We start from the raw sequence: 27805 nt of genomic DNA on the forward strand, positions 1-27805 counted from the left end.
TCTTTCTTTCTCCCAGACAGACCTGCCTGTACGAATCAGGGAAGGAACTCCGGAGAGAGCATGATCGATCACACTGTGCGGTGCGTGCAAGCTGCTGGTCAGAGTTCAAAAGGTCTCTCTGCCTTCCTTTACCTTTGCTCGAGTCTTCCGCACTTCACTGGCAACAGGAAACTACTTGTTTCAACCGGAGGACGTCCTCTGCCAGGGACTTTTCAAAAGTACGTCCTGAAAGACTCAGCGGCTTGTTAACTGGGGCAGAGCCTCTGGTTTTGTGCCTGCTACATCCGTTCCGTGAACGCAGTTCTGGGAAAGGTAATCTGGATCCCAGAGACAGGATTCCATAAGAGGAAGCTGGAAAGGCCGGCAAGCTTCAGTGCCGAGAAGCAAACTTGTTGGAGAGGAACTATCTGGAACTGAGTGCAATCAGCTGGCTGTCTCAAGGGGGAAAACAAGAAACCACAGCTCAAGAGTGACCTTTGGTTTTTTTGCTGTTGTTACTTTCACTTTGGAGCTTGATATTTCGGATTGTTAGCCTGTGGCTGCTTTGACAGGTCCCAGGGATTCAAGAACAGGCCTTGCAAGTTCTGTTTCCTTTGGCCGGAGACCCAGAGGGGGAACGGCAACAGCCACAGTGGGAAGAATTCAGAATGCAATGTGCTCAGGTGCCGCAGATATGGACTCCAGGTACCGAATCCATAGGTATCAGAGGAAGGTAAACACACCAGGGTGTAGATAGCTACAGGGCATCGACCTTCACATGCCCGGTGACTGGATGGATTTGGGCTCTTCCTCAAAACATGTTTCTTGGGATCATGCATTTGGTAAGCAAATCTCAAAACTTCATGCAATCCCTTCGATCTGCCTGTCGGGTAATGTGGGTGCAACAGGGAGATCTGCCTCTCTCTGCCTGCTAAAATATGAGAGACACAAAGACAGGTGGAGTGGGGCAGGATCTTTCCAGCTCGCTTCCTTTCAGCTGACCTCCATGCCTTGGTTGCCCTGAGTTAGGGATAGGAGTGGAGAGAACATATTTGGCTCAGGACAGAGGAAGGCGAGTGTAACTAGCTGTGGTTGGGTCATTGGTTGGAAGCCATCGCAACAGGTATGGCTGGGAATTCCATTTGCACTTGTTTGGTTCTAAGCATTTGGCATTTCCAATAAATGAAAGTGAAAATCTGGGATCAATTTCAGTTCTCTCTGTTTCTCATTTTTCCAACCAGCTCTGCAGCAATTTTTGATTTTTTAAAATAAAACCTTCATGAAAATTCTTCCGCATTTCAGCTTGAAATTCTACTACTAAACACATTTTCGTAGGCGGTTCTGACATTTTTGCAAGCAATTCCTTGTGATACAATGCATCTTTATTATGTCATTTTCATGGATATGTTCATTTTTATGCACATTTCCCCCTAACAGATGCATTTTTGTAACGTTGTTAGGTTGCAGAACTGCATTGCAAAATTCAGACAAGTGCGAATGTCAAAGGACTGTGTTTTTAGTTCTCATAACATCGTTTCCAAAAGTGTGAATTTGATAGATTCGTTTTTAAAGGTGAACTGAATTGAATTTCTCCCCCCATCCCTAGTGAAAATATTTTAAAGGTGGGTTTTCCTTATCGCAATGACTGCTTATTCAGTTAAACTGAAAGGGACACTGTCTTTAGAATTTTTTAAAAAGTCACTTGCTTGGAATTGTCAGTAGCCTGCAAATTTATTTTCGCTTAATTGATGCATAAAATGACTGAGGGTGCAATCCAACGCATATTTATGCCAGGCTGAGAGGAGTTGGATATGGAGAAACCCCGCTGAGCTGACAGGATTCTAGCTTAGCCAGGCTCCACCAGCAGAAGTTCCTTATTCTGGCTCTGCCACGCTGCCAGCTCAGCTGTCTTCCAGGAAAGCCCAGTCTTGCAGAAGGGATGCCGGTGGAAGCCAGCATAAGGCTAAAAAAAGAGGCATTCTGGGGGCATGTCAGAGGAGGGGCTGATTGGGGGACTTTGGGCAAATCCAACTTGTGTTTGGAGTACTCCTGCAGGTCCCAAACTCTGGGCCAAAGTTACACCGAGTGAAAGGTCGGTCTAAGAAAATAATTTCAACTCTTTTGAAATGTGGTGTTGGAGGAGAGCTTTGCGGATACCATGGACTGCAAAAAAGACAAATAACTGGGCGTTAGAACAAATTAAACCAGAACTGTCACTAGAAACTAAAATGATGAAACTGAGGTTATCATACTTTGGACACATAATGAGAAGATGTGATTCACTAGGAAAGACAATAATGCTGGGAAAAATAGAAGGAAGTAGAAAAAGAGGAAGGCCAAACAAGAGATGGATTGATTCCATCAAGGAAGCCACAGACCTGAACTTACAAGATCTGAACAGGGTGGTTCATGACAGATGCTCTTGGAGGTCGCTGATTCATAGGGTCGCTGTAAGTCGTAGTCACCTTGGAGGCACATAACAACAGCAATGAAATGATTACAATGGAAGTCTATGGAGAGAGCTTACCATGAGAGCTTGCTTCCCCCCCCCCCGCGGTCCATTTCAGCTTCTCTTAGTTTCTCATTTTCTCCCACTCTTAAATTCAGTCCTCCACACTTCCACATCATTTTGTGCATCTTCCCCCCCCCCATGAAAATCCAGCAGCCTTGTAGTGCAAATTTCTCTTAATATACACATCTTTGTATGAATGTTTTGCCTAATATGCACATTTTTTTTACAAAGAAATTCCTCTTTCTGTCATGCCTTTTCATGTGCTGTTTTCCCCAATACAGCATTTCCCCCCCTGCACACTTTATCCTGTTCTATGCCCTTTTTGCACACCTTATGCTGCTGGGAGCTGTACTGCAAAATCCAGAGAAGCATGGAGGGTAAATGATGGTTGTGTTTCAGTATTGTTTTGGAAAGTGCAAGTGAGGTAGGTTTATTATTATTATTATTAGTTATCACATTTGTATACCACCCCATAGCCGAAGCTCTCTGGGCGGTTTACAACAATTAAAAACATTAAAAACAAATAGACAAATATACAAATTTAAAAACACTTAAAAATAAATAAAAACACATGCTAAAATGCCTGGGAGAAGAGGAAAGTCTTGACCTGGCACCCAAAAGATAACAGTGTTGGTGCCAGGCGCACCTCATCAATTTGGGGGCCACCACTGAGAAGGCCGTCTCCCTTGTTGCCACCCTCCGAGCTTCCCTCGGCATCCGGAGGAGGGCCTTTGATGTTGAGTGTAGTGTATGGTGGGTTCGTGTCGGGAGAAGCGTTCCATCACATATTGTGGTCCCAAGCTGCATAAGGCTTTATAGGTTAAAACCAGCATTTTGAATCGAGCTTGGAAACATACAAGCAGCCAATGCAAGCGGGCCAGAATTGGTTTGCCTCTAAATACAAACTGAACCAAACTTCTCCCCTATCTGTAGTTAAAGGCAGTTGACTGATCAACGTACAGCGCAGTGCAGGCAATCTGTAACCCTGTTGCTGGACTACAGTTCCCATCATTCCTCACAACCTGCAATTCTGGTTGGGGCTGATGGGAGAAGGAGTCTAGCAACACTTCACTGCTATACTTATTTAAGTAAGTCCAATTAAATTCAGTGGGGCTTTCTCCCAGGTAAATCGGTACAGGATTTCAGCCTAAGTTTGCAGCCCTAAGAACATGGGGATTTTTTAGGTTGCAAAAAGACAGGAGTTCTGACACAGCTTTCCTAGATTATGTCAAGTTTGGGGAGTATCCAATCACTTGCATGTCTCAGTTTTGAAACATTTCCTTCTGGAGTTCCCCAGCCTTCTGACCGAAGAGTGCTTTCAAAATCCCTTTCAGTTGAAAAACAGGCTTTGCCACAAGGCATGGGAACCGATGGTCAAAAGCCACAAGTCCAAAGCCCTGCTGTCTGCACAGAATTACCCGGCAGGTTGTGGCCTCGGCTTTGAGCGCAACAGTGACACTGTCGTTAATGCAGTCACCGTGTAGGCTCCAGACATCCTTTCTCAGTATCATTCTTTTGTTGTGGTGGAAATAAATGTGACTTGAGTGTTGCAGGGGAGAAGGTGACAATCTTTTTCCTTTGCTCGTGAGTCTCAGACTTGAGTCCTGTGTGGTTGCTGAAATGTCATGGGCACGTATTGGCTAGTGCCTGTGACGTCTGCGGTAATGAGTGACAAATCTTCTCCTCTCCGGCATGCTACTCCTTGTACTCTTAAAGCCTTAAAAAGAAAAGCTGTGCATTCCCGCTTCCAATGTGTTATATCCATTAAGGGGAAGAAGAAAAAGTTCAGTGGGGTCTGTCCCCTTTTTAGAGTTTCTTGACAGCAGAAGCAAAATGGATACAACTGATAGGAATAAATGGCCCAATCTGGTCTCTCAGCTAGTGAGAGGGCAGCGCCCTCTCCATCCAGACATCTTTCCCATCTGTGTCCCATCATGTGGTGACAATGAAGGAACTGGGGAAGACTGCACACAGGAGACCAAAAAAGGTGGCTGAATCATGCTGTGGGTTTGACATTTCACTTCCACAGGACCTGGTGGCAAGACTTCTGAGACAGTAGCATCCCATCTGTGTCCCGTCATGTGGTGAAATCTCATAAACATGGACATAGTTTTGGTCAAAATTATGTTTCCCACCTTTCAAAATCCTAAAATGTCAAGAATGATGAAACACCCCTCCATCCTTCACCAGCCAGATTCCATTTGGACTTTTCTTTTAGTCGCTATTGACATGTGTTAGCCATCTATGAACCTAGGCCTCTAAGCCAGCCTTTCTCAACTTTCACCATTTTTACGGCTTCGTGTTGAAGTCTTTTCGCTGAAGTCTGGTGACTGTCAGTGGCAGTGTATTCAGGGAGACTGGCCTTTTTGCCTCCCATGGGCCAACCAGCATTCTCCCATCCAGCCATTTCCAACAACTGGCATTCACAGGGGTCAGATCTGACAGGTAACCCACTGCGATCTCGGCCTATTAGCTTCCTCACTGTGGCATAGTGGCGTAGAACCAGCATGGTGCAGTGGTTAGAGCGTTGGACTGGGACCTGGGAGACATGTCTACTCAAAAATAAAATCAAGTTGCTTCCCATTCAGTGAAGTTAGGATTGTAGACTTTCTTAGTGCTTTGCATCAGAAACCTGTAGCTCACCGGATATTGCTGAACTACAACTCCCATCATCCTTGACCATTGGTCATGCTGTCCAGGGCTGATAGGAATTGGAGTCCAACAGTGTCTGGGGTGAGGGTTGCAGGTTCCCCATGCCTGCTCCCTTGTTGTTGTTATATCCCTTCCAGTCAATTATGACTTATGGCGGACCCTATGAATCAGCGACCTCCAAGAGCATCTGTCATGAGCCAACCTGTTCAGTTCTTGTAAGTTCAGGTCTGTGGCTTCCTTTATGGAATTAATCTACCTTTTGTTTGTTCTTCCTCTTTGTCTACTCCCTTCTGCTTTTTCCCAGCACTACTGTCTTTTCTACTGAGTCATGTCTTCTCATTATGTGTCCAAATTAGGATAACCTCAGTTTCATCGTTTTAGCTTCTAGTGATCATTCTGGTTTAATGTGTTCCTACACCCAATTATTTGTCTTTTTCACAGTCCATGGTATGTGCAAAGCTCTCCTCCAACGCCACATTTCAAATGAGTTGATTTTTCTCTTATCCGCTTTTTTCACTGTCCAGCTTTCACATCCATACACAGAGATCTGGAATACCATGGTCTGAATGATCCTGACTTTGGTGTTCAGTGATGCATCTTTGCATTTGAGGACCTTTTCTAGTTCTCTCACAGCTGCCCTCCCCAGTCCTAGCCTTCCTCTGATTTCTTGACTATGGTTTCCATTTTGGTTAATGACTGCGTCGAGGTATTGATAACCCTTGACAAGTTCCATGTCCTCATTGTCAACTTTAAAGTTACATAAATCTTCTGTTGTCATTACTTTCAAGGTAGGTTTTAAGACCCTGAGAGCTTCTGATGCCCTGAAAATGTTTTCCTTTTTGGAGTTGCAAAACAGTGCGATCTGGGCTGGTTTATTTGTTCCAGGAATTTCCCTTCCAAAGGTCATTGGTTTGTTTACTTCCCTCCTGCTCTGCTTTTATAGACAGGTACAGAGCTCCCTCTTGTGGGGAAATTAAAGAAGTACATTGTATTTTTGACACACACACACACACCTGTCGCACACCCAAAAATCTAAAAATGTTTTCTGGCATCAGAATTCCATGCACGTTTACACTGTACATGAGCTATTCTCCTAAGCAAGTGTGCATGGAATTGCATTTGGTGTTGGGGAGAAGTTCAATTCAGCTGACATTTCAAGGTGAACCTACCAAATTCACTCTTTCTGAAACAATATGTGAACCAAAACACTTCTCCAAATTTTGCAATGCAGTTCTCCACCCCGCGTAATGTGTACAGAAATGCATATGCCAGGGTAAAGTGTGCATTAAAATGTACATATGCAGTAGGGTAGTAGCAAATTTGGAAGTGCAGAGTCCCTTCATGATAGTCACAGCCACACCCTCTTCTATCTCCCCCCCCCAAATGAGATCCTTGTTAATGCAGGCATCCTTAGGAGCCAAAAAGCGTGAAAGGGGAGGGTGTTAGCTGCTGAGAAGAGTCTTCTCAGTGGCTGACTCAGCTCCTTTCACTCTGACTGGCTCCAAATCAGCCGGAAAGGCCAAGGTAGCATGTTATAATCCTCTTCTCAGGGGCTAACCCACTCTCCTTTCTTGCTGATTGGTTCATAGGATGCTGGAGACATTGGGACCCTGCTCCCCCCAAAAAGTAAGGGGTCTAAAAACCCCTGAGTCCCCGGACGATCACACTACTGAATGTATGAAAATGATATGCAAAGATGCATTATTCTGTTGGGGGAAATTGCTCTGCAGAAATGTGCACGTTAGGCAAACTTGCATAGAACGTTGTGTATATTAGGAGACATTTGCACTCAAGTCCTGATGAAGTTTCATGAGGACTTAAAAAAGAAAAAATGTGGAGGTGTGGCTTTCAGAGCCAGAAAGAGCGTTGTTCCTCAGGACAAGTTGCGGCTCAAAACAGGAAACCGTTTGCAGCCCTTCCTGATCCAAGGCGGCCATTTCCTCTCGGAAAGCCCCTGGATGCTACACCAGCCTGTTTTTCCGTCATTGTCACTTTTTGATGTGTTAACTGAGTGGTTCCCAAAGTTCCCCCTCCCCCACGGGCCACTGGAAAGCTGCCAAGGGTCTTGGTGGACCATTGCATCATATTGCAGCCTGTTGCAGCACAGCGCTAGAAACTGTATGCCTTTGGATTAATTTTATTTTGGGGGGGCGGCTTCTTTGGGTTCTGTTTTATGGCTACCATTTGAATGCCGTAGAACCCAAAGGATCTACATATGATACGTATGATCTTGGGATGAAAGAGAGTTTTATTCAGTTGGTGCATGGATTGGGCTCGGGATGGCTCACGGCCCTCGCAGGGTAGGCAAATCCTCTATGTGGCCCTGGAGCCAAAAACAAGGTGAACCACCCCCGGGGTAGTCACCACTGGGCTAGATCAGGAATGGAGATCCTCAGGCCCTCTTGACTGTTCTATTTGGCCCTTGGGACTAGTCCCAAACCACACCCCCTGCCAGGTCACATCCCCTCCCACCAGCCCTGGAGTGTTTCTGCAGGGCTAGAATGTGTCCACGAACCGTTGTTTGTCTGGATGAAGGATAAAGAAGGGTGTGTATGTGTAGAAATGAAGAGTTGGGTCCAACAAAGTCCTGTCCCGAGGAGGCCCATCCCAATTAATGGACCTAAGTTAGGGACATCCATTCACTTCAATGGGTTTGCTCTGAGTAGCATTGACTACAACCCTCACCTTGCTGTAGAAAGGTAACATTCGCTGCTGTCACTCTGCCCACTCAAGCCTCTGGCCCCACCCACTCCTGGCAAGCAGACCCCGACGGGACGCCCAGATAGGAATGTGGTCCTCAGGGTGGAAAAGGCTTCCCACCCTTGGGCTTGGTGGACCAGGGGCCTGAGAGTCAGCTTCATATGCCCAGTTCGTAACGCCAAAGCCTGGGGGAGAAAGTCATAAGGTTAAGAGCATCTCTCTTTGGAGGCCAAGGCGTTGTTGTGCCTCTGTTCCCCCACGAGGGCCAGACAGGGGGAAGACATGAGTTTCAGGTTTCCCAGCTGTCAGAAGGCGCGGAAGACCAAGGGGTTGTTGAGCCTCAGCAAGACCTTGGGAGGGGGAGTGAGGTTGACTCCGGGCCAGTTCCCACAGATGGCGCGATCCCTGAAGAGGGGAGTGTGCTGCCCCCAGACAGGTCGGAGGAGCCGTTGGAAGATGTTTTGGAGGGAGCATTGACTCCCCCTTTGCCAAGCGGCTCTTGGGATGCCTCAAGCATGTCACCGCCCCCTGACCTCGAGCCGGTTGCTAAGCAGACGGTTCTTGCGGATGAGCCATTGGAAGCACACACCCCGTCACCCCGCACTCAACGCCATGAGAAGTGGACAGGGCAGAGGCAGGACTTGCGAAGGAGCCAAAACTTTCCCTACTTAAGACTGCAGCTCTCTGGGTTGAGCTGCTGAGTCAACTTTCTTCACATGTTGCAGAGCATGTCTAGAGTGAAGTTAGGGAATTCTAGTGAGATAGCTTAGAGGTTTCTATGAAGCCCACTGCTTTTGATGTATCCATTACTTTAATAAAACAAGATTTAATTGCTCCTGCGTCTCAGCCTCGTGAATCCCACTCTGAACAGGACAGGCATGCAGGATGCCATGTCCTTTCCTCTGTGGCCTCTTTTGGGGGACAGGGCAAATCTGCCAAGAAGGACTTTGGAGATGAGGGGAGCTGGGTGCAGGACTAACAAAGTCTTCTTCTGTCTCCCTGAAAGAGTCTTCCCATTTTCCTTGCAACACAGCTGCTTCTCTACCGGGAAGCATTTTCCTGTGATGATGTTACGGACTACGAGATCAGTGGCGAATGCTGTCCAAAGTGTCGTGCAGGTATGCAAGCGCGAGCGCATGTGCACGTGCACACCCCCACGCTGCCCCCTGGGAACAGCAAGAACGTGGCATTCTTCCAAAGCTCTCATCAGATCGCGACCCACTTTTGGGAAGCCCAGGGAGTTAATGGCCACACCCCTTCCTGGAGTGGGTGTGGGGAAACGCAAAGCTCAGGAAGGGCCATAGCTCAGTGGAAGAATCATAGAATAGTAGAGTTGGAAGGGGCCTGTAAGGCCATCAAGTCCAGCCACCAGGAGCACCTGCTATGCATGAAGAAGGCCCCAGGATCCAGAGCCTAAGTAGAGGTGAACATCAGGAGAGTCAGGATCCCGACTCTGGGCAGCAACCAGGGCTTATCACACAGAGGAGTGTATCCAGCTATGCCCTACTCACAGTAGACCCACTGAAGTTAATGAACTCTAAGTTATAATGGAATGCCCTTTATCCCATTAAAACGAAGGAGGAGGAGAATGACCAATACTATCAATGAGTCTACTCTGAGTGGGACTAGGGTTGGATACTTCTCAAATGGGAGGAACCAGCTAAATCAGGGAGGCCAGCGACACAAGACATGGAAGTCCTGACCACAGCTCTGCTTGAATCTCTTTGTCCATAGGTTCCAGAGTCGATAGACATTGCACGGCTACTTCTGGTACAATCTGCCTTGCTTGTGCAGAGGGAACATACATGGACCTCCCAAATGGATTGCTACAGTGCTTTGTATGTGACGCATGCGAATCAGGTTAATAAACATATATATATATACACATATACATATATATACATATATTCACTAATAGGCAAAAAACTTTGCGGTTTAAGAATGTACCTATAGCCCACAGATATTTCTATCAAACTTTAAAAAGCAGGGAAATTGAGCAGCTGTAGTGAATGCACCAGGGGAGCAGGGGAGCTGACCTCCTCTCTGAGATATTGTACTGCCCTACAAATTGTTCAAAATGCAAAGACAATTTGGGTTGGTCTTTCACAGTCCAATCCACTTGCTGTGTAGCTGGGAAGAATTTGGTAACATGTTAAACTGTTAAACCAGTCTGGCCACTGGAGCTCTGTCAGTGGAACAGGAGTCTCCTCTCAGCACCCTTCACAAACTACACTTCCCAGAATTCTTTGGGGGAAGCCATGACTGTCTCAAGTGAAATCAAAGTCTGGTGTGGGTGTGGCCCCCTGATGAACCAAGCCAAGCAGGTGTGAGTCTGGCTTTTAGAACATTAACAGTGGGTTCTGACTGAGCATGCTCGACACTCAGTTCAATGCAAAATTTCTTAAATTAATTAAAAATCAGCCAGGCATTTTTTTTTACTTTTAAACTGCAGAAGATGAAGGTCAGAGTAAGGGGCAAGGCAGAGCTTGGAAGATTACTTTTAAAAAGTAATAAATTAGAGTTACAATTACTTGGCCCAAAAAAGTAGTAATTACCGCTACAATTACAATTGCTCTGAAAGTAACTGATTACTTTACTTTTCCTCCAAAGAAATCACTACAATTACATTTCAGTTACTTTTAAACAAAACACCTACAAGGTGCTGGCCTTGGCTACTGCACATCTAATAAGTAGCCTAAAACAACATTAAAATAAACACACACATACAGAGGTAGTAGAATAATTATTTGTATTCATAAGATAGCAATGGTGGTCTCTCCGCTGGTAAGGGCGGTGGGGAGGGAGGCAGAGGCCACAGCTCAGATTTTTGCACGTCAAACCAAGCGCAACCCCCCCCCACTCAGACAGACAGCATAATCTCTCTCACTGAACCATCTCCCAGACCCTGCCCTGCCACCAACTAAGGGACACTCACTCAAGCAAACACTTTCCCCTGAGATGCAAAAAAGTTAAAATACTGCAAATGCAGCACAGTAGCCAGAGAGGGTGGGGGAGGCCACTTTGTGTGCCAAGTGCAAACACAGTATTCTCTCTCTCTGTCTCTCTGTCTCTCTCTCTCACACACATGTTGTCATCTTTCACCTCCACAGTTCTTTATCTCCATTCTGCTGCTGCCTCCTTCTCCTTTATCCATGTTCTTGACCTCCGGATCCTTTTTCCCTCCACTCCATTCTTCACCACCACTATCCGTTTTTTAAAACAATTGTTTTCTCCACTCCACCCCGTCTCACTCTCTGCCTCCTCCCTCGTCGCCTCCGACCCATCCACAGAGCATGAGGAAAGAGCGACACTGCACAGAAGCCCAGTTTGAGGCACATGATTTTTATCCACAAATCAGAGGAGCAGAAGACGTCCCCTGCTCCCCACCAAGTAATACCCAAAAGTAATTCTGGAAATGTTACAATTACTCCACAAAAGTAGTAAAAGTACTTCTAGTTCTATTACAATCAAAATGTAAAGGAATTACCCACTCGTTACTCAAAAAAGTAATGAATTACAAGTAATTCGTTACTTGTAACTAGTTACTTCCAAGCTCTGGGGCAAGGTCGGATTAAAGATACTCTGTGAACATGGCTGATTTTTAATGAATTTCAACAGATTATGAGAACTTTGACAGAAAAAAGTCCAAAAGGGCTCTGGTTTTTCCCCCCTCTCTTTTTAGACTCTGAACTCTCTATTCTCTCTGACTGTTTTGAGTATCACCATGAAAATTTAGAGGGTTGTTAAGCAAGTGTTTCTGAGTTCAGGACTGTAAGTTTTATAAGTTTTTGTTTTGAAATGAGTTTATGAGAAGCATCAGAATGGCATGAGGAGTATTTTCCATTAAACATTGTGGAATGTGAAAAATCCATGCTGGCTATAGTATACAGCCACTCTCGTGCCTGTATAATATATACATGTTATTGATTGCAACATCCACTGAGCCTTCCTTCTGTCCAGAGAAAACCTCCTCCATCATAATGAGGTGTCAAAGAGCAGAGAGCAATGGATTCCATTTGTGGTAGATGTCCATCCAGCATCTCCTATCACCGAGCAACCAGGGAGAGCTACCCATTGCTGGCAAACTCTGAACATCTTGCTAGAGCTATCAGCAGACCTCTTGTTGTACCATTTTGCCAGCCTCCTAATTGGCACAGACTGTTAGTTAGAGCTGTGCTTAAGCCACCTATCACCAATCCTGGGTCTCATCCTTGTCACTCCAAACGCTGTATCACCTGTGTGTACCTTACAAGCCACCTTGGTAACAGCATTTATATGTTACCAGCTGACTTTATCTCCACCTCCACCTCCACCTCCACCCACCCACCCATCCACCCATCCATCCATCCATCCATCCATCCATCCACCCATCCACCCATCCATCCATCCATCCATCCATCCATCCATCCATCCATCCATCCATCCATCCATCCATCCATCCATCCATCCATCCATCCATCCATCCATCCATCCATCCATCCATCCATCCATCCAATGCAAGTATCTTGGCTTTAAAAAAGAAATCTTCCCATTTTCCAGCAATAGAGAAAAAGATCACCGTCAAAATGCATGATTGTTTTCTCCAAAGAAAGCATGTTTAAAATTGATCTAGAGTCTTTCAAAGGTGTGGACTTGTTTCTTGTTCTGAACCTTCCCAAGCTGGAGTGATGTCACCTTCCCACAAGCTCTGAGGGTTATCTCGTTCTAACATAGGAGAGGGGAATTTTTGGAATCTGGATGTTTGCTGAACTACAACTCCCATCGTCCCTGGCCATTTGACATGTTTGCTGAGGCTGATGGGAGTTGTAGTTCAGCAACATCTGGAGAACCAAAAGTTTCCCACATGTGCTCCAATACAAGGGGGAATTTGGCTAATTATTTTTCTTTAAGATGGCGCATTGGCTCTCACTTGGTCTTCTTTTCCAACTTGAAGAGACCAATGGACTTTAGAACATAAAAAGAGCCTGCTGGATCAGACCAGTGGCCTACCTAGTCCAGCATCTTGTTCTCAAAGTGGGCAACCAGTTGCCCGTGGGAAGCCCACAAGCAGAACAACCAACAGCACTCTCCTGACCTGTGATTCCTGGTAATTGATATTCAAAGGCATAGTGCCTCCAACAGTTGATCAATTAATGGTGGTAGAATGTAGCCATCACAGCGTGTAGCCATTGATAGCTTTACCTCCCATGGATTTATTCAATCCTCTTATAAGGACTTTTTGATGTTGTCAAAGCTACCGATTCTATGAATGACTTTCTGGCAAGGCTATCTCCAAGTTTGAGGAGGCTCCCAATAACGTCACTTCACTTCACTTCAGTTCAATTAAATTAAATTAAAATGAATGAATGAATGAATAATCCCAACATTAAGGGGAAAAATCATGGTAGTGGACAGCATAAAATCAACAATAAAATGAGATTGATATAATAAGGGCAATACTGTAGGTGCCTGCTGATGATCATTGGGAATGCATACTCCAAACGGCAGGTGCCACCACGCTAAAGGCCCTGATGTTGTTCTTCCTTCTTGTAATTTAAAATGGGGTTTTGTGGTAACAGATGCACAACTGAGAACTTTATTTGTGCAGGTTCAGTTTTTGTTCAGTTTATGTATGTATTACTATGAGTAAAAATAAAAACAAAGAGTTGTATCCAACTAACTTCTACACAGAGTAGACGTATTGAAATGAATGAACCCAACAGTTATGCTCATAAAAAGCATTCTAAAAAAAGTCACAGTTCAAAACATTCTTCCATTCAATGATCTCCGGGTTGCCAGGATCAGTTTAATAATGATGATGATTGTCTACCAATCCCCCAACCCTTCACATATGTAATTGTACCCCACAGGAATCCATCTGAGAGTAAAACAAAAATGCACTGCTACCAAGAACACAGTATGTTCCTGCGAGGCAAATTATTTCTGCAGCCAGTTCATTGGCAAGGATTGTGAAAGGTGCTCCAGACACGCCATTTCTCCGCCTGGCTTTATGGTGACACAGGCTGGTAAGACTCAAAAGAGTTGTGGTGCAATCCCCTCCTCTGCTGATGTTATTTTAAAAAAAAAAAAAAAATCTAGAGTGCCACTTTTAAGAAAAAAGTATATCACGGTGGTGAACAGCATAAGCCCAACAATAAAATTACATTGATAAAACAAGACAACACAGCAGTTAGCATGCTGGACTAGGACCTAGGAGCCCAGGGTTCAAATCCCCTCTCAGCCATGAAGCTCACTGGGTGACCTTGGGCCAGTCACCGCCTCTCAGCCTCAGAGGGAGGCAATGGTAAACCACCTCGGAATATCACTTACCATGAAAACCCTTTTCATAGGGTTGCCATAAGTCAGGATCGACTTGAAGGCAGTCCATTTCCATTTTGCAGAGTGTAGTGTGTGGTGTAGTGGTTAGAGTGCTAGACTACAACCCGGAAGGCCAGAGTTTGAATCCCCACACAGCCATGAAGCTCACTGGGTGACCTTGGGCCAGTCACCGCCTCTCAGCCTGATCAACCACAAAAAGGTGTTGTGAAGATAAAAATGGGGCAGAGGAGACTCATATACGTCACCTTGAGCTCCTTGGAGGAAAAATGGAATATATTTTATTATTATTTACGAAATGCACCACAAATAAGTAAATCAGCTTAATATGTCAACCAGTAGTGTAGTGGCAAATTCAGAAGTGCAGGATCTCTTCATGATAGTCATGCCATGCCCCCTCACAGCCACGCCCCTTGCTTGCTTGCTGTCTGTCATCATCAACACACTCCTCGGTCCTTCCCGGGCATGTCTTTGCTCACAACAATAGATGTCCCTAGGAGCCAATCAACATGAAAGGGAAGTGCGGTAGCTGCTGAATTGAGTCTTCTCTGTGGCTGACTCACCTCTTTTCACTGATTGGCTCCAATCAGCAGGAAAGAATAAAGAAGCATGTTTCTCAGGAGCTAACACACTTTCATGCTGATTGGCTTGTAGGACCCTGGAGTCGTAGGGACCCTGCTGGGACCCTGCTCTCAAGGAAGTAAGGGGTCTAAGACCCCCGAGACCCTGGATGACTATACCCCTGAATTGTCAACATTGCTGGATTACTTCTTCAGGGAAAGCCTGGGTGAACTGATGAGTTTTAAGCAGGCCCCGAAATGCCAATATTGTGGGTGCCGGCTTGATGTTCATTGGAAGCGGGTTGAGGGAGGTTTCCCTGAGTCAGTGCCTCATGGGCCTATTCATTTTGGGGTGGGTGAGAAATGAAGGCATGAAACCAATGGTTCGAGTCATTAAGGACACACGAGGAGCCCTACTGGATCAGGCCAATGGCCTTCCTAGTCCAGCACCTTGTTTTCACAGTAACCAACCAGATGCCCATCATGGGGACCCCACAAGACTGTAGCGCAACAGTTTCATGTGGTTCTGTAGCCACATCTAAAAGATTTTTCTCCCCAACTTGGGAGACATAGAGATGCCAGAATTTGAAAGAATGAACACAGAGATTAGGTTTGATCTAACAATTGACATACACCCTCTTGTGCTGATGAGAACATTCCACTTGGTGGTCTAACCCTTGGTTAGAAATCCACTGATGTGACCAGAGATGGAAGGATCTTAAATTCAGCTCTGCAGCAGTTTCCTTAAAAAAAAAAAAAAAAAATCCTCATGAACACTCTTCATCGTGCAAATTTCTCCTAGTAACCACATTGTTGTATGCAGTTTTGACTAATGAGCACATTTTGGCGCTCACTTGGACTTCTTTTCCAACCTGATTCTCCCCCATTCCTGAGTGAAATCCACCCACCCCTCAGCTTCTCTCATTCTTTTCAGGCACCGAAACCAACGACACCAAGTTCAAACCCTGCCCTGCTGGAACTTTTTCGGCAACCGAGATGTCCACATCCTGTGAACCTTGGACTAAGTAGGTGCCACCATAACCTCTCTCACGGTTGCACTTCCACCTCGTAGCTGTGTGATGGTGACACATGGTCTTAAACCCAACACACACCCTGTCCTGTCAATGCTGTTGCCTTCCTGTTGCTGCTGGGAAAGTTAGAGAATTAACCGTGAAGGTGACCTATTTGTTGAGCCTTTGTCCTGGTTTGCACAAAGCTCATGTGGAGGTTAGATTATATCCGGTGGCGGCAGGTGCCTATTGGGGCTGGCAGGGCAGATGGCACAGAGGCCTGAAGGAGAGGGAGGCAGAGCCAACTAATTTTAGTTTTGCCCCATGGAGGAAGACATCTTTTTTAAAAAAAAGGTTAAAAAACATATCGGTTTTTTTTTAAAAAAAAGGGTTAAAAACATATTAAAAACCAAATCCAACACAGACACAGACTGGGATAAGGTCTCTACTTAAAAGGCTTGTTGAAAGAGGAAGGTCTTCAATAGGTGCTGAAAAGATAACAGAGATGGCACCTGTCTAATATTTAAGGGGAGGGAATTCCACAGGGTAGGTGCCGCCACACTAAAGGTCCGTTTCCTATGTTGTGCGGAACAGACCTCCTGATAAGATGGTATCTGCAGGATGGCACTGCCCCATTCGCCGCAATGGGGCAGCCTCCACCAATTGTATCCGTCTTTGCAGCCATAAAGGCTTCCAGGGTCCCCTTGCGTTGTCCGACTCTCCGTCCCCACAGCACAGGAACATAATTTAAGACTGTGTGAACATCTGCAAATATCAAGGATTTCCCCAAACTCCCATCCCTAATTTGACCCCATCTTTCTGTTTACTCTTCAGTTGCACCAAGGCAGGGATGAAAGAGAAACAAGCTGGCACACCGACATCTGATGCACAGTGTGTGTGTCTCCACGACAACCACATCCCAACACCGGTATTTATAGCTACCGTTACATCTCTTGTGCTGCTGTTTGGCGTTGCAAGTGGCATCATAATATGGCGATGCAGGAAGCACATCAAAAAAGGCGAGTGTGCAAAAAGAGTATGCAGCTCAACAAAATATATCCAAAGTCTGCACCTAGAAATTGTGCCCATCCTGTGTCCGGCAAATGAATCTCTACTTTGAGCTCTCATAATCTTTTTTGACCTCCTGATGCTTGCGTTTTGGACAGACCCAAGGAGGTATGCCTGGCTTTTAAGCCAAGGACAGGGGACCTCAGGCCTGGGGGGGTGGGAAACGCACCCCTCCAGGCTTCTCTATCCGTCCCTCAGTCCCGTCCAGGCACTGGCCAGCCCTGACCCTGCTTAGCTTCAGCAGGGAGCTGGCCTCATGTGCCTTCAGACCATAGCCTGGGAGTTGACTCTTTTTGGTAATGCTCATGTGGCATGTAAAGGATAAATATATGTGTGTGAATAAGCCCCCAGGATTTCCTTGAAACTGATTTTGTGTGCAGCTTTAGTCATAAGTAAGAAATGCCTAAGGATGGATAAGGAATTTGTTTAAAATGGATTTATATAGAGACTTTGGTGGTTCTGACTAGCTTACGTCTGAGCTGCTTATGCATTCCTTTAAAAAAATAAAAAACCCAACTAATTATATGTAAAGGTATGCAAGAAAATACACATATTATATGTACAGTCACGTCTCATGCAGTATTATGGCTGTATCCAACTAAGAGTAGATCCACTGAAATGAATAGACCTATGTTAGTCATTAATATCAGTGGGTCTGCTCTGAGTAGGGATGGAAAGATCTGCCAATTTCAGATCTCTCAGTTTCTTCCCACCCCCCCCAGCCTTAAATTCAGTTCTCCACATTTCTGCAGCAATTGACTATTTTTTTTATTTAAAAATTCTCATAAAAAATTCTTCGGCATTTTCATGCACACTTCTAATGAACACATTTTGTCTGCAGTTTTGACTAATGTGCACATTGTTGCCAGCAATCTCTCCTCACAATTCCATCTTTAGAAAATTCCATCTTTAGAAATGCCTGGCACTGGGTTTTTGAAAAAAGCTTTCCCCTTTTTGTTTCCTTGTTCACAGGGGCTGTCAGAAGACAGGTGAGTGCATTTTTTTTACACGAGCCTTTGAAATCTCCTTCTGCCCACATTCCTTTCAAAACACAGTGTCAGACCTCATCCGCACCGAACATTTAAAGCAGTCTGATGCCACTTGAGCAGCCATGGCTCTCCCCCCGCCCTGCAAAGAATCCTAGGGGCTGTAGCTTGTTAATGGTGCTGAGAATTGTTAGGAGACCCCCTCACAGAGCAATAATTCCCAGAGTGGTTTAACAATCAATCCTTCTTCCCTGGGAACTCTGGGAGTTGTAGTTCTGTGAGGGGAAGAGAGGCCTCCTCTCCTAACGACTCTCAGCACCCCTCACAAACTACAGTTCCCAGGATGCTTTGGGGGGGGAAGCCTGTTAAAATGGCAGCCTAGTGCTTTAAAATGTGTGGTGTGCATGTAGCCTCAATGTACAGTAAGGGGTATTTATTTATTTATTGTATTTATATAGCTCCCCTTATTTGCCATTATATCCTTGCTTGTTGCCTTTGGTCTTGCAATGAGCTTCCTGCTCTCTTAAAGAACTCTACTGATTTCCCCTTCGCCTGCAACTCATTTCTTGATCATCTACCTCAGGGATGAGGAACCTCAGGCCTGGGGGCCAAATGTGGTCCTTAAGGCCTCTGTTTGGTCCTCGGGACTCTTCCAAAACTTCCCTGCTCTGCTCCCTCCTCGCATGCTTTTGCCTGCCTGGAATGTGCCTTTGAACGGTGATAATGTCTAGTTAGAGGATGCAGAGAGATGTGTGCATGTCTGTGAGACCCACTGCAATAAAAGGATCCCAATTAGTCATGTCCATTAACTTCAGAGGGTTTGCTCTGTGTTGGATTAACATTGGATGCGACCCATTGAAATTAATGAACCCAAGTTAGTCATGCAGATTACTTTCAATAGGTCTATTCAGTGTAGGATTAACATTGGATGGAGCCCTGTATTTCTTTGATGGACACTGGAAATCTCTAATAGAGATTTCTCAGCACCTCCCACCCAATTCTAATTCCCAGATCCTTTGGGGGAAACTAGGTCAATTACTTTGGCATGGCATTGATTTCAATGCAGTGTAAAAATATCCATCGGGTCATATCCCATTCTAGTCCTACTCAGAGTAGACCCATTGAAGTTAACAGGCACGACTAATTTAGATCCATTAATTTCAATAGGTCTCCTCTGAGTAGGACTTAGTGGGATACAACACATGTTCAAAATCAGAAATGTCAGGAAGCCTCACTTTGAGTTGGATCTTCATTGGTTATTAAAAAGCTTATAGCAGAGTATCCAATGTACAAAAAAATGGCAGTTTCCAGTCTACATGCTTATGCATTTAAGCAAGTTACTAAGTCGTATTCCAGGGATAGTCCTAGGTCAAAGTAGACTTACTGAATGAATGAATAAATGAATGAATGAATGAATTAGACCAGCTAATATTAATGGGCCTAAGTTAGTCATTATTTATTCAATAAAGCACCTTCACCCTCAGCGGTGCATGTCAGACCCCTACTCAGGGTCTGGTCTTGTAATAGATCTCTCACACCGGCCCCAGCACAGGTCTCTCACAATCGCACTACTAGGCCCCATCACCTGACACTCTGTAATGCAATACTGCCCTGAGACTGTGCCTTAGAGGTCTGACAGTGCGGTTGTGACCTAGCATTGAAATGGGGGGTGAGGGTTGCTTACATAAATCCCAGTTATTCAGCATTGCTTGAATTCTTCAATATATTGTATTTATTTTTCAAAAAATGTCACCTTGTTCTAGAGGGAAGAACTAAATGGAGATTATCCCCCTGTGCAAGAGAACTACAACAAGATGGTGGCTCCTATGCAGGAAACTGCTCAACATCCCGGAGAATCAACTTATGTCTTTGCTTGAGTTACCAGAATTTTTGGTTGGAAAAGCACTGGCATGGCTTATAGAGACAGCCACAGATTTATGTCCTGGTTGCATTTTTAGGTGGCGGGGGAACACATGAGTAGATATCATATACAGCAGAATACTACTGCTTTCCTTTTCGGACTTCTCAGCATGCATCTTGTAGGCGCCTGGCTAAATGAAAGAAGTGGAAGATACAAGAATACATATAGAAATAAAGGCAAAGGCAAGATGGAAGAACATCTCTAGGGGAAAAGGATAAGGCCACTTGTTAAACTGTGGAGTTCCCTCCCACAAAATATGGTGACCCCCGCCAACTTGGATGATGTTAAAAGAGAATTAGACCTGTTCATGGAGAAGCCAGCCAGGATGTTCTACCTCCACTGTTGGAGGGTGCATGCCTTCTAATACCAGATGTTGGGAATACCAGGTAGGGAGATTGTTGAAGTACTACTCGAGGGCTTCCTGTAGGCATCTGGCTGAGCCTTCTGCGAGAACTGAAGACAGGACTTAGAGGCCTTTGGTTTGATCCAGCAGGACTCTTCTGAAGTTGTGAAGGAAGGTAGAGTGTTTCTGACATAGGAGCTTCACTACAAAAATAAAAGCGACGCATCCCCCAGGGCCTGAAATGAAGCTGGCTTTAGGGGAAGATTTTGCTCTCTGTCCCCCTAAATATGGCAAACCGTGCCTGAGAACAGCCCTTTTTTCTTGTGGGGTTCTGACAATAAAATATGTTCAAGGGAGTGTGGGGGTGGAAGGAGATGTTGACTTCTCGTCTCTGGAAGCTTTCACAGGGAAATACTGTTGGCGTCCCCCAGTTTTTCTCTGATATTGGTTTGTACCAAAGCACTACATAATGTATACCCACTGAAATGAATAGATAAGTCATGTCTGTTAATGTCAGTGGGTCTACCATGAGCAGGACTAGCGCAGAGGAGAACCCAACATGTCTGATGGGGTGAGGGAATCCTCAGATTTACTCCAAGCTTTCCTTTAGAAGGGGGAATTCACTGATAACTCTGAGTATGAAAAACCAGCCTGTATGTAGCATTACATAAGAGCATAGGAAGCCACCCGGATTCCGTTAATCACCTCAAAAGAGATACCCGTAACTGTGATTAACAAAACAGAGGTTTTTAATCATTCTACCAAAACATTTCGGCATCCGCCTTCTTCACCAGCTGCTAACATACAAATGACAAGGTGGCAGTTGTAGAGCTTTGAGGATGCAATGCTGAGAGAAGCTTCATTTGCAAAGGCTAAGGAAGGTTTGTGCTGTCCTCCAGGTTCAGGCCATGTGGTGCCAATGTGCCCAGAGACTATATCCAAAAGTTCTCCCTCTTACTCAGTGCTGCTGGATCTGTTAGCATCTACATCACTGTTAAAGAAAAGTCCAACAGGCTGGGGCCCTTGGTGCTGAAATGTTTTGCAACTGGTTGCTCCACTTTTTTTGTCAAGATTGCCGATTTGTGGTTTCTGAAGCATGTGCGTAGGCCAGTTGTGGTCTTTCCTACGTATTGGATATGACATCCTGGTCTTTTGCATTCGATGACATAAATTATATTGCAGGACCTGCAGGCGATGTTCTGTTTGATGTAATATGTACTGCCTGTCCTAGTGCTTGTAAAAGTGGCTGTCTCCCTGAGGTACACACAGGTGACACAGCGTTTGGAGTGACAAGGATGAAACCCAGGATTGCTGATTGGTGGCTTCAGTACAGTTCTCACTAATAGTCTGCATGGCTGGGGCTACTGATGTGGCTTGGCTGGACTCTACGGGAATCCACAGCAGTGACATCTAGTGGCTCCATGTCAGTGGGGCAGCGGAATCTGCTGCAGGGTTTAGTCCAAACTTCCAAGGATCTGTCCAAAGTGCTGAACATATTTTGGGAATCACTGCAATTCCTGGAAAAAAAAAAACAAGTTCAGCAACTCAGACAGCTCCTTGAAAGTTCAGACTAAGATCTGGAATGGATTCCACTCCCCACTGACATGGAGCCACCTGTGGTTTACAGGTGGCAAGACTGTCGGTGCATTGCAGAGCAGGATTCAGAGCCTGAGAGCGTCAAGCTGTAGCTCAGGAATGAGAAACCTGCTTTTCAGAACAAGAGCCACATTCCTTCCGGGGTCTGCCTGTCAGTGGTGGGTGGAGCCAGAGCCAAAAGTGGGTGGAGCAACAAAAGGAAACAAAACCCTTTGTGCAGTGGGCTAATTTCTACACAGAACCCACTGACTTTCATCCTCTGTCTGGACAAACTGCAACAGGTTCAGAGGAGGGCAACGAGGATGATCAGAGGACTGGAAACAAAGCCCTATGAGGAGGGACTGAAAGAACTGGGCATGTTTAGCCCGGAGAAGAGAAGACTGAGGGGAGATACGATAGCACTCTTCAAGTACATGAAAGGTTGTCATACAGAGGAGAGCCGGGATCTCTTCTCGATCGTCCCAGAGTGCAGGACACAGAATAATGGGCTCAAGTTACAGGAAGCCAGATTTCAGCTGAACATCATGAAAAACTTCCTAACTGTTAGAGCCATACGACAATGGAACCAATGACCGAGGGAGGTGGTGGGCTCTCCGACACTGGAGGCATTCAAGAGGCAGCTGGACAGCCATCTGTTGGGAATGCTTTGGTTTGGATTCCTGCATTGAGCAGGGGGTTGGACTCGATGGCTTTATAGGCCCCTTCCACTATTCTATGATTCTATGACTAGCAAGAGGCATTATCAGAGCTCAAGGGCAAATTTCAGGCAAGGTAAAAATGCTTAAAAAATAATTGGGTGTTAGAACACATTAAGCCAGATGATAGCTTGACTCTTAAGACAAGGGAATCTAAATGTGCATCTTAACTGCGAAAGATGTAGGGCAGGTAGCTGTGCCTGAACTGGCTACTGTCAGGAAGAAAGGCTGAAGATGTAAGAGAAACATTTATTTATTGAACAGAATATGTATACTGTGTGATTGTTAACCATCCCCTCCCACCAAGCTGTTAAGTGGCTTACAAGAAACATTAAAGCTATCAATAATGACAGTTAAACACCTAATAATATTTAAAAACCTATTAAAACAGCAGTAAACTAAAAAGAGATCAGCATCTGTGTGTCTGGGTAGGCTTGCTTAACCAGAAATATTTTAAGCAAGGATACAGCAAAAAGGCCTGCCTGATGTCAATAGGCAGGGAGTTCCACAGTATAAGTGCCGCCACCATTTGTGGTGAAAAGAGAGGGGAGTTCAAAGCTGGGATGGGGAGCTGTTTTCAGACCGAGGGCCACACTTCCTTCTGGGCAACCTTCTCGGGGGCCATATGCCAGTGGTGGGTGTGGCTAGAGGCAAAAGTGGGTGGGGCAACAACTGTAAATGTTACCTTTGTACCAGTAGGCTGGTTTCTACACACACTGGCAGACACCTGTCTATCCTCCACCCAAGCAAGCAAGCGGCATTGTCGGACTTCAGGGGAACATGCCAGCCAGGCAAAGACTCTCAAAGAGGATGCAGATCAGGCCTTGTAAGGCTTGGGGAGGGGCCACATTGGTTCTTGGGCCTGACATTTCTCATCCCTGTTCTAAACCTTGTTGACAAGCTAAAAATCCACAGATCACCAGATCCGTGCAGGGTTTGTCAATTTCCAATTTGTTCTGCAAGAAAGAGGTATTGTTATAGGATTGGGGGGGGGAGTTGGGAATGCATGATGTCTGTGAGTCCCCTCCCAGCTTATATTTGTGTGCCTGCCGAGATGAAGCATGCAGTTTTTAGCAGAGCAACCTGCTGTGCTGGCAAAGCCAGTTCCTTCAGGGCAATGGGTCTGTCTAGAATGCTTTGATTTGGATTCCTGCATTGAGCAGGGGGTTGGACTTGATGGCCTTATAGGCCCCTTCCAGCTCTACTATTCTATGATTCTAAGTGCCCCATTCACATCTCTAAAGATTTTGGTCCAGGAAAGTCCTGTTGCTATGGGAATGCTTTCAGGAGAGAGGCCTTCCCGCCCCCTCACCTGCCCGGACCAGGAAGTTGTCTCTGTGTTAGTGTGTTAGGTGTAGCTGGGATGCTTGAAAGACATACAGAAAGGTTTGTTTTGTGTGCAGAATCCCAGGCTATGGCTTTGGGGAGCCTCCGTGGAATCCTGATGGGGGAAGCCAGATCAACTGGACTGTTAATGCTGTGAACCCCTCCATCGCACACCCATGGTTGCATATATGTGCAAATAAAACCATATATCTTAGAGATATCACAATCTCCGCTGACTTTCTTTTCAAGGAAATCAAATCCTAGGCAAGTGCAGGAACCCCTGAATGTCCTGCACCACTCGGAGATTGGGTGTGCGTGCAACAGCATATTTAAAGATTGGAGTGAGGCAAGCTGTTGCTTCTCAACAGAAGTCCCCTCAAATGTTGCATTTTCTCCCCCCCAAAATGGCTGCTGCTGGTAAACACAAACACGCACGCCTTTTAACATCACTGGAAAATGTTCCAGCTAGAACTTTTGACCCAGCGTTAATGCAGAGCGTTTGGCTTCACCATCAAGCCAGAGAGCTTCGGCTATGGGGCGGTCTATAAGTTTAATGAAATAAATAATGAAATAAATAAGCCATGACTTCTCTGCAAGCCCTTAGATGTGGCATCCAGTGGGTCTTGAAGGATGCTGGGTCATTTTGGAGAAAGCTCCTTGAAATGGATGAACAAAGTTGGGTTTGGGCTTTGATCTTCATTTCACACACCCCTCCCCCGTTTGCAGGCAAATGGTGTTGGTATTTATGGCAGCCTTTCTGGAGACCTTCTGCAGAGTGGCAGGAGAGAGGATGTAGACAAGTCTCTCCCGCCCAATCCTCCCTGTTCACCTTCCTATTGAAGGCAAAGCTAAGCTGGTTTTCCACAGTCGAAGAATAATACTCTGTTCCATTTTTGCAAATCTGCCCGGCAAACAGTTAATAAAATCGTTACCTACTGGTTATTGTAGTACTAGTCTCAATCTGTTGCTTTGGGGCGCAGTAAGCAGGGATGTGACTCAGCCTTATGAGGAATGCTGCCGCACGCATTGGCCATACCCCCACTGATTCTGACAGTAGATGGGGGCCTCTTCTCATACTGGCTGAAGACATGGCTAATGGGATGATGCACAGCCATTTGGCACATCCATAGTGGGAGGATGGTGCCTGCATGACCCTCTTGCACATTAATTGAATGGGTGAGGTGGTTTTGGCTGAATCCCTTATTTGCTGAAGGCTGAAGCCATGTCAGTGTAGAAGTAGGAGTATCTTACCACTAAGTTCTCCTGAAGCTGGATCAGTGCCACTGTAGAAAACAAACCTAATAGGGCAGGCAAGATCTGTTGGGCGTGTTAATGCTGTGAGCCGTTCCATCTTTTGCTCAGGTTGTATATATGGCTAAATAAAACCAGATATCCAGAAGACACCACTGTCTCCAGCAGGGATGGATCTGCCAGTTTTGGTTCTCCGATTCTCATTCCCCAGTCTTAAATTCACTTCTCCACTTTTCTGCTGCAATTTGCTATTTTGTTTTAATCCTCCTGAAAATTCTTCAGCAGTGTAGTGCAGTTTTCTCCTAACAAGCGCATTTTTGTAGGCAGGTTTAGCCAAGGTACGAGTAATTTTTCCAAATGCACTTTTGCATTTTCACTCATGTATTCATTTTTAGACACACTGTCCCCCTTATACGCATTGCTGCAAACATTGGTTGGAGAACTGAAACGCAAAATTTGGGTAAGTGTTAATTTTGGTTGTGTTCCGGTTCACATACTATTTTGGAAAGTGTGAATTTGATCAATTTGCCTTTAAGTGTAAACTGAATTGAATTTCTCTCCCCCGCCATGACCTTTATTCCAAGGAAACCAAACCTTGGGTAAGCACTGTAACCCCTGATACTCTCACCATGTGGAAATTGGGGTGCACACAAAAGAAAAGATGTGCCCAGAATCAATGGGTTTTAGCATCACTTTACAGCAAAATGTGACAGGCGTAAGAAAACGGTTCACCATATGAAAGCCGAGACAGGTTGCAACCGTTCACAACAAAGTTGTCATGACAATGCAAGCTGCTGAGATTACGCCGCAGCATACCGAGTCAGTTGCGCTAGATCTTTCTTTTGGGGAGAAGGATATGGAAAGGGACAATGCCCACCGCACCTTGCTCCTGCGCAGTCCCTCCAGCTCATTGGACTTGCATGGGAAGAAATTCCCCCCTCCCAAAGAAACAAGGCAGGTAGAACTGCCAAGCAGATTTGCACATCTCCGACATATCCATCCCTCTAATAGCAAACTCAGTTGCTGGGTGCCGACAGGATTATTAGTCCCAAACATGGTCAGTGAGAAGGTTAGCAGCATGCTTGCAAAGACCTCATAATAATAAAAAACCCTTAGGGGCGATAAGACCAAAGGAAGGCATCCCCCACAAGGACTGAGCGTGCCCAGTGGCCACTGAGTGTCTGTTGTGTGGTGGTAAACTGAGATGAAAAGAAACTGAGTATCCTGGAAGAGGATTTGCTGTGGGGCAGGCCCCATGCACTTGGTGTAAACTCCAAACCATAACATTGTATTGCAGGTCCCACTTGTATTTTTGATTATCCAGTGCTGGGGCCAAACAAATATCAGAAAAAAGGCTGCTGATTTCATGCTTATAATCCTTCAGAGGTACTTGGTTGGCCCATAATGGAAACAGAATACTGGATGTTTAGGAATGCAGTGGAGTTCTGCTCATATCTCTAGGAATGAATGGACCTTGGTTCTAGTCATTAACACCAATGGGTTTACTCTGGGTTGGATTAACATTGGATGCACCTCGTAGCCTGGAGTAGATAAGGGGGGGGTAGGATACCTGTCTACAGGGAAAGGCTGCAGCTCAATGCTAGAGGATCTACTTTGTATGCAGAAAGTCTCAAGTTCAGTCCCTGCCATCTCCAGGTAGGGCTGGAAGAGAACCCTGCCAGAAACCTTGGTGAGGTGCTGCTGGCTGGTGTAGACAGTACTGAGCTCAGTGGACCAATGATCTGATGCAGCAGAAGGCAGCTTCCTGTGGTCAAATATGTGAAGGGTTGTTTCAGAGAAGGTGGAGCAGAGGTGATCTCTGTTGCTCCATGGAGAGAGAACCAATGGGTAGAAACTGCAGGGAAGCAGATTCTAGCTAAACATTAAGAGCAACATCCTAACAGAGCTGTCCAAGAGTCTAACAAACTGCCTCAGGGAATGCTGGGCCCTCCTTCGCTGGAGGTATTTAAGCAGAGGCTGTACAGCCATCTGTCAGGGATGCCGTAGTTGCACCCTGCGTTGCAGATCCTGCATTGATCAAGGGTGTGGACTGGATGGCCTCCAAGGACTTCCTATAATTCTATGACTATATGTGCTCATCTGTTCCTAGTGGGGTCAATGTTCCTAAACTATGCTGGCATGTGTTAAGAGTTAGGAACACTGTAGATAGTTTTTTTTAAAACAACAACAACTTGTTTTGTAGTTCTCAGTTGTATCATTAATGGTTTTATAGATCTACCTTTTACAGGTGTTCCGGGTTTTTCTATGCTATTTATATATCCCTAATTATGTTAATAAAGCTACCTCATATTACCTGGGCTCCTGCTGGGAGGAAGGGCAGGATATAAATCAAATAATAAATAAATAAATAAATAAAAATGTTTACTGGTATGTGATCTTTTGGGCAAGCCTTGTTATTAAATCCAGCATCTTGGCCATCTTTGGCTAACTGCTACTGAGCAAGCTGTCTGCTTCTTTGGTCTCCCAGGGTTGTCCATTTAATTTAAGGTTTGGCGGACAGAAGGAGTGGTGGCAGCGTCCTACCTTGCAGGGTTGTTTTTGCCCCTGATATATTGGCAACTGCTGTGTGCCTTACAAGAGCTGATTCTCAGGTGTTTGAGACCTAGCACTCTTGGCATGGGAAAAGAAAAAGCAGCATGAATTAGCTTTGGACTGAAACGAGATTGTGCAGCTGAGCTGGAAGGGACTGGTGGCTTGATCCTATCATTCGACTATACTGAACTCACCAGCACAACAGAGAAGGCTCTTGGAAGGCTTTGCAAAACTTGCAAAAGGCATAAGATATACTAAAATTAATGCTTCTTGCTGGAAAAAAACCTGTCTTGTTTTTAAGCAGCTAATCTTATTATTATTAATTACATTTATAACCC

The 27805-nt window shown here is 45.4% G+C and overlaps 1 protein-coding gene across 1 annotated transcript; it reads left to right on the top strand.

The window, feature by feature from the left end:
* The first annotated feature begins 50 nt into the window (after positions 1-50).
* On the top strand, positions 51-21258 carry TNFRSF14 (TNF receptor superfamily member 14). Its single transcript, XM_061601464.1, has 8 exons — positions 51-821; positions 8850-8961; positions 9578-9703; positions 13693-13848; positions 15653-15743; positions 16563-16747; positions 17769-17785; positions 19546-21258. Exons 1-8 carry the CDS (start codon positions 798-800, stop codon positions 19657-19659), a joined length of 825 nt encoding a protein of 274 aa, XP_061457448.1. The 5' UTR covers positions 51-797; the 3' UTR covers positions 19660-21258.
* Positions 21259-27805: the final 6547 nt, after the last annotated feature.

The sequence above is a fragment of the Rhineura floridana genome, chromosome 18 (genome assembly GCF_030035675.1).
Source record: "Rhineura floridana isolate rRhiFlo1 chromosome 18, rRhiFlo1.hap2, whole genome shotgun sequence".
Classification (NCBI taxonomy): domain Eukaryota; kingdom Metazoa; phylum Chordata; class Lepidosauria; order Squamata; family Rhineuridae; genus Rhineura; species Rhineura floridana.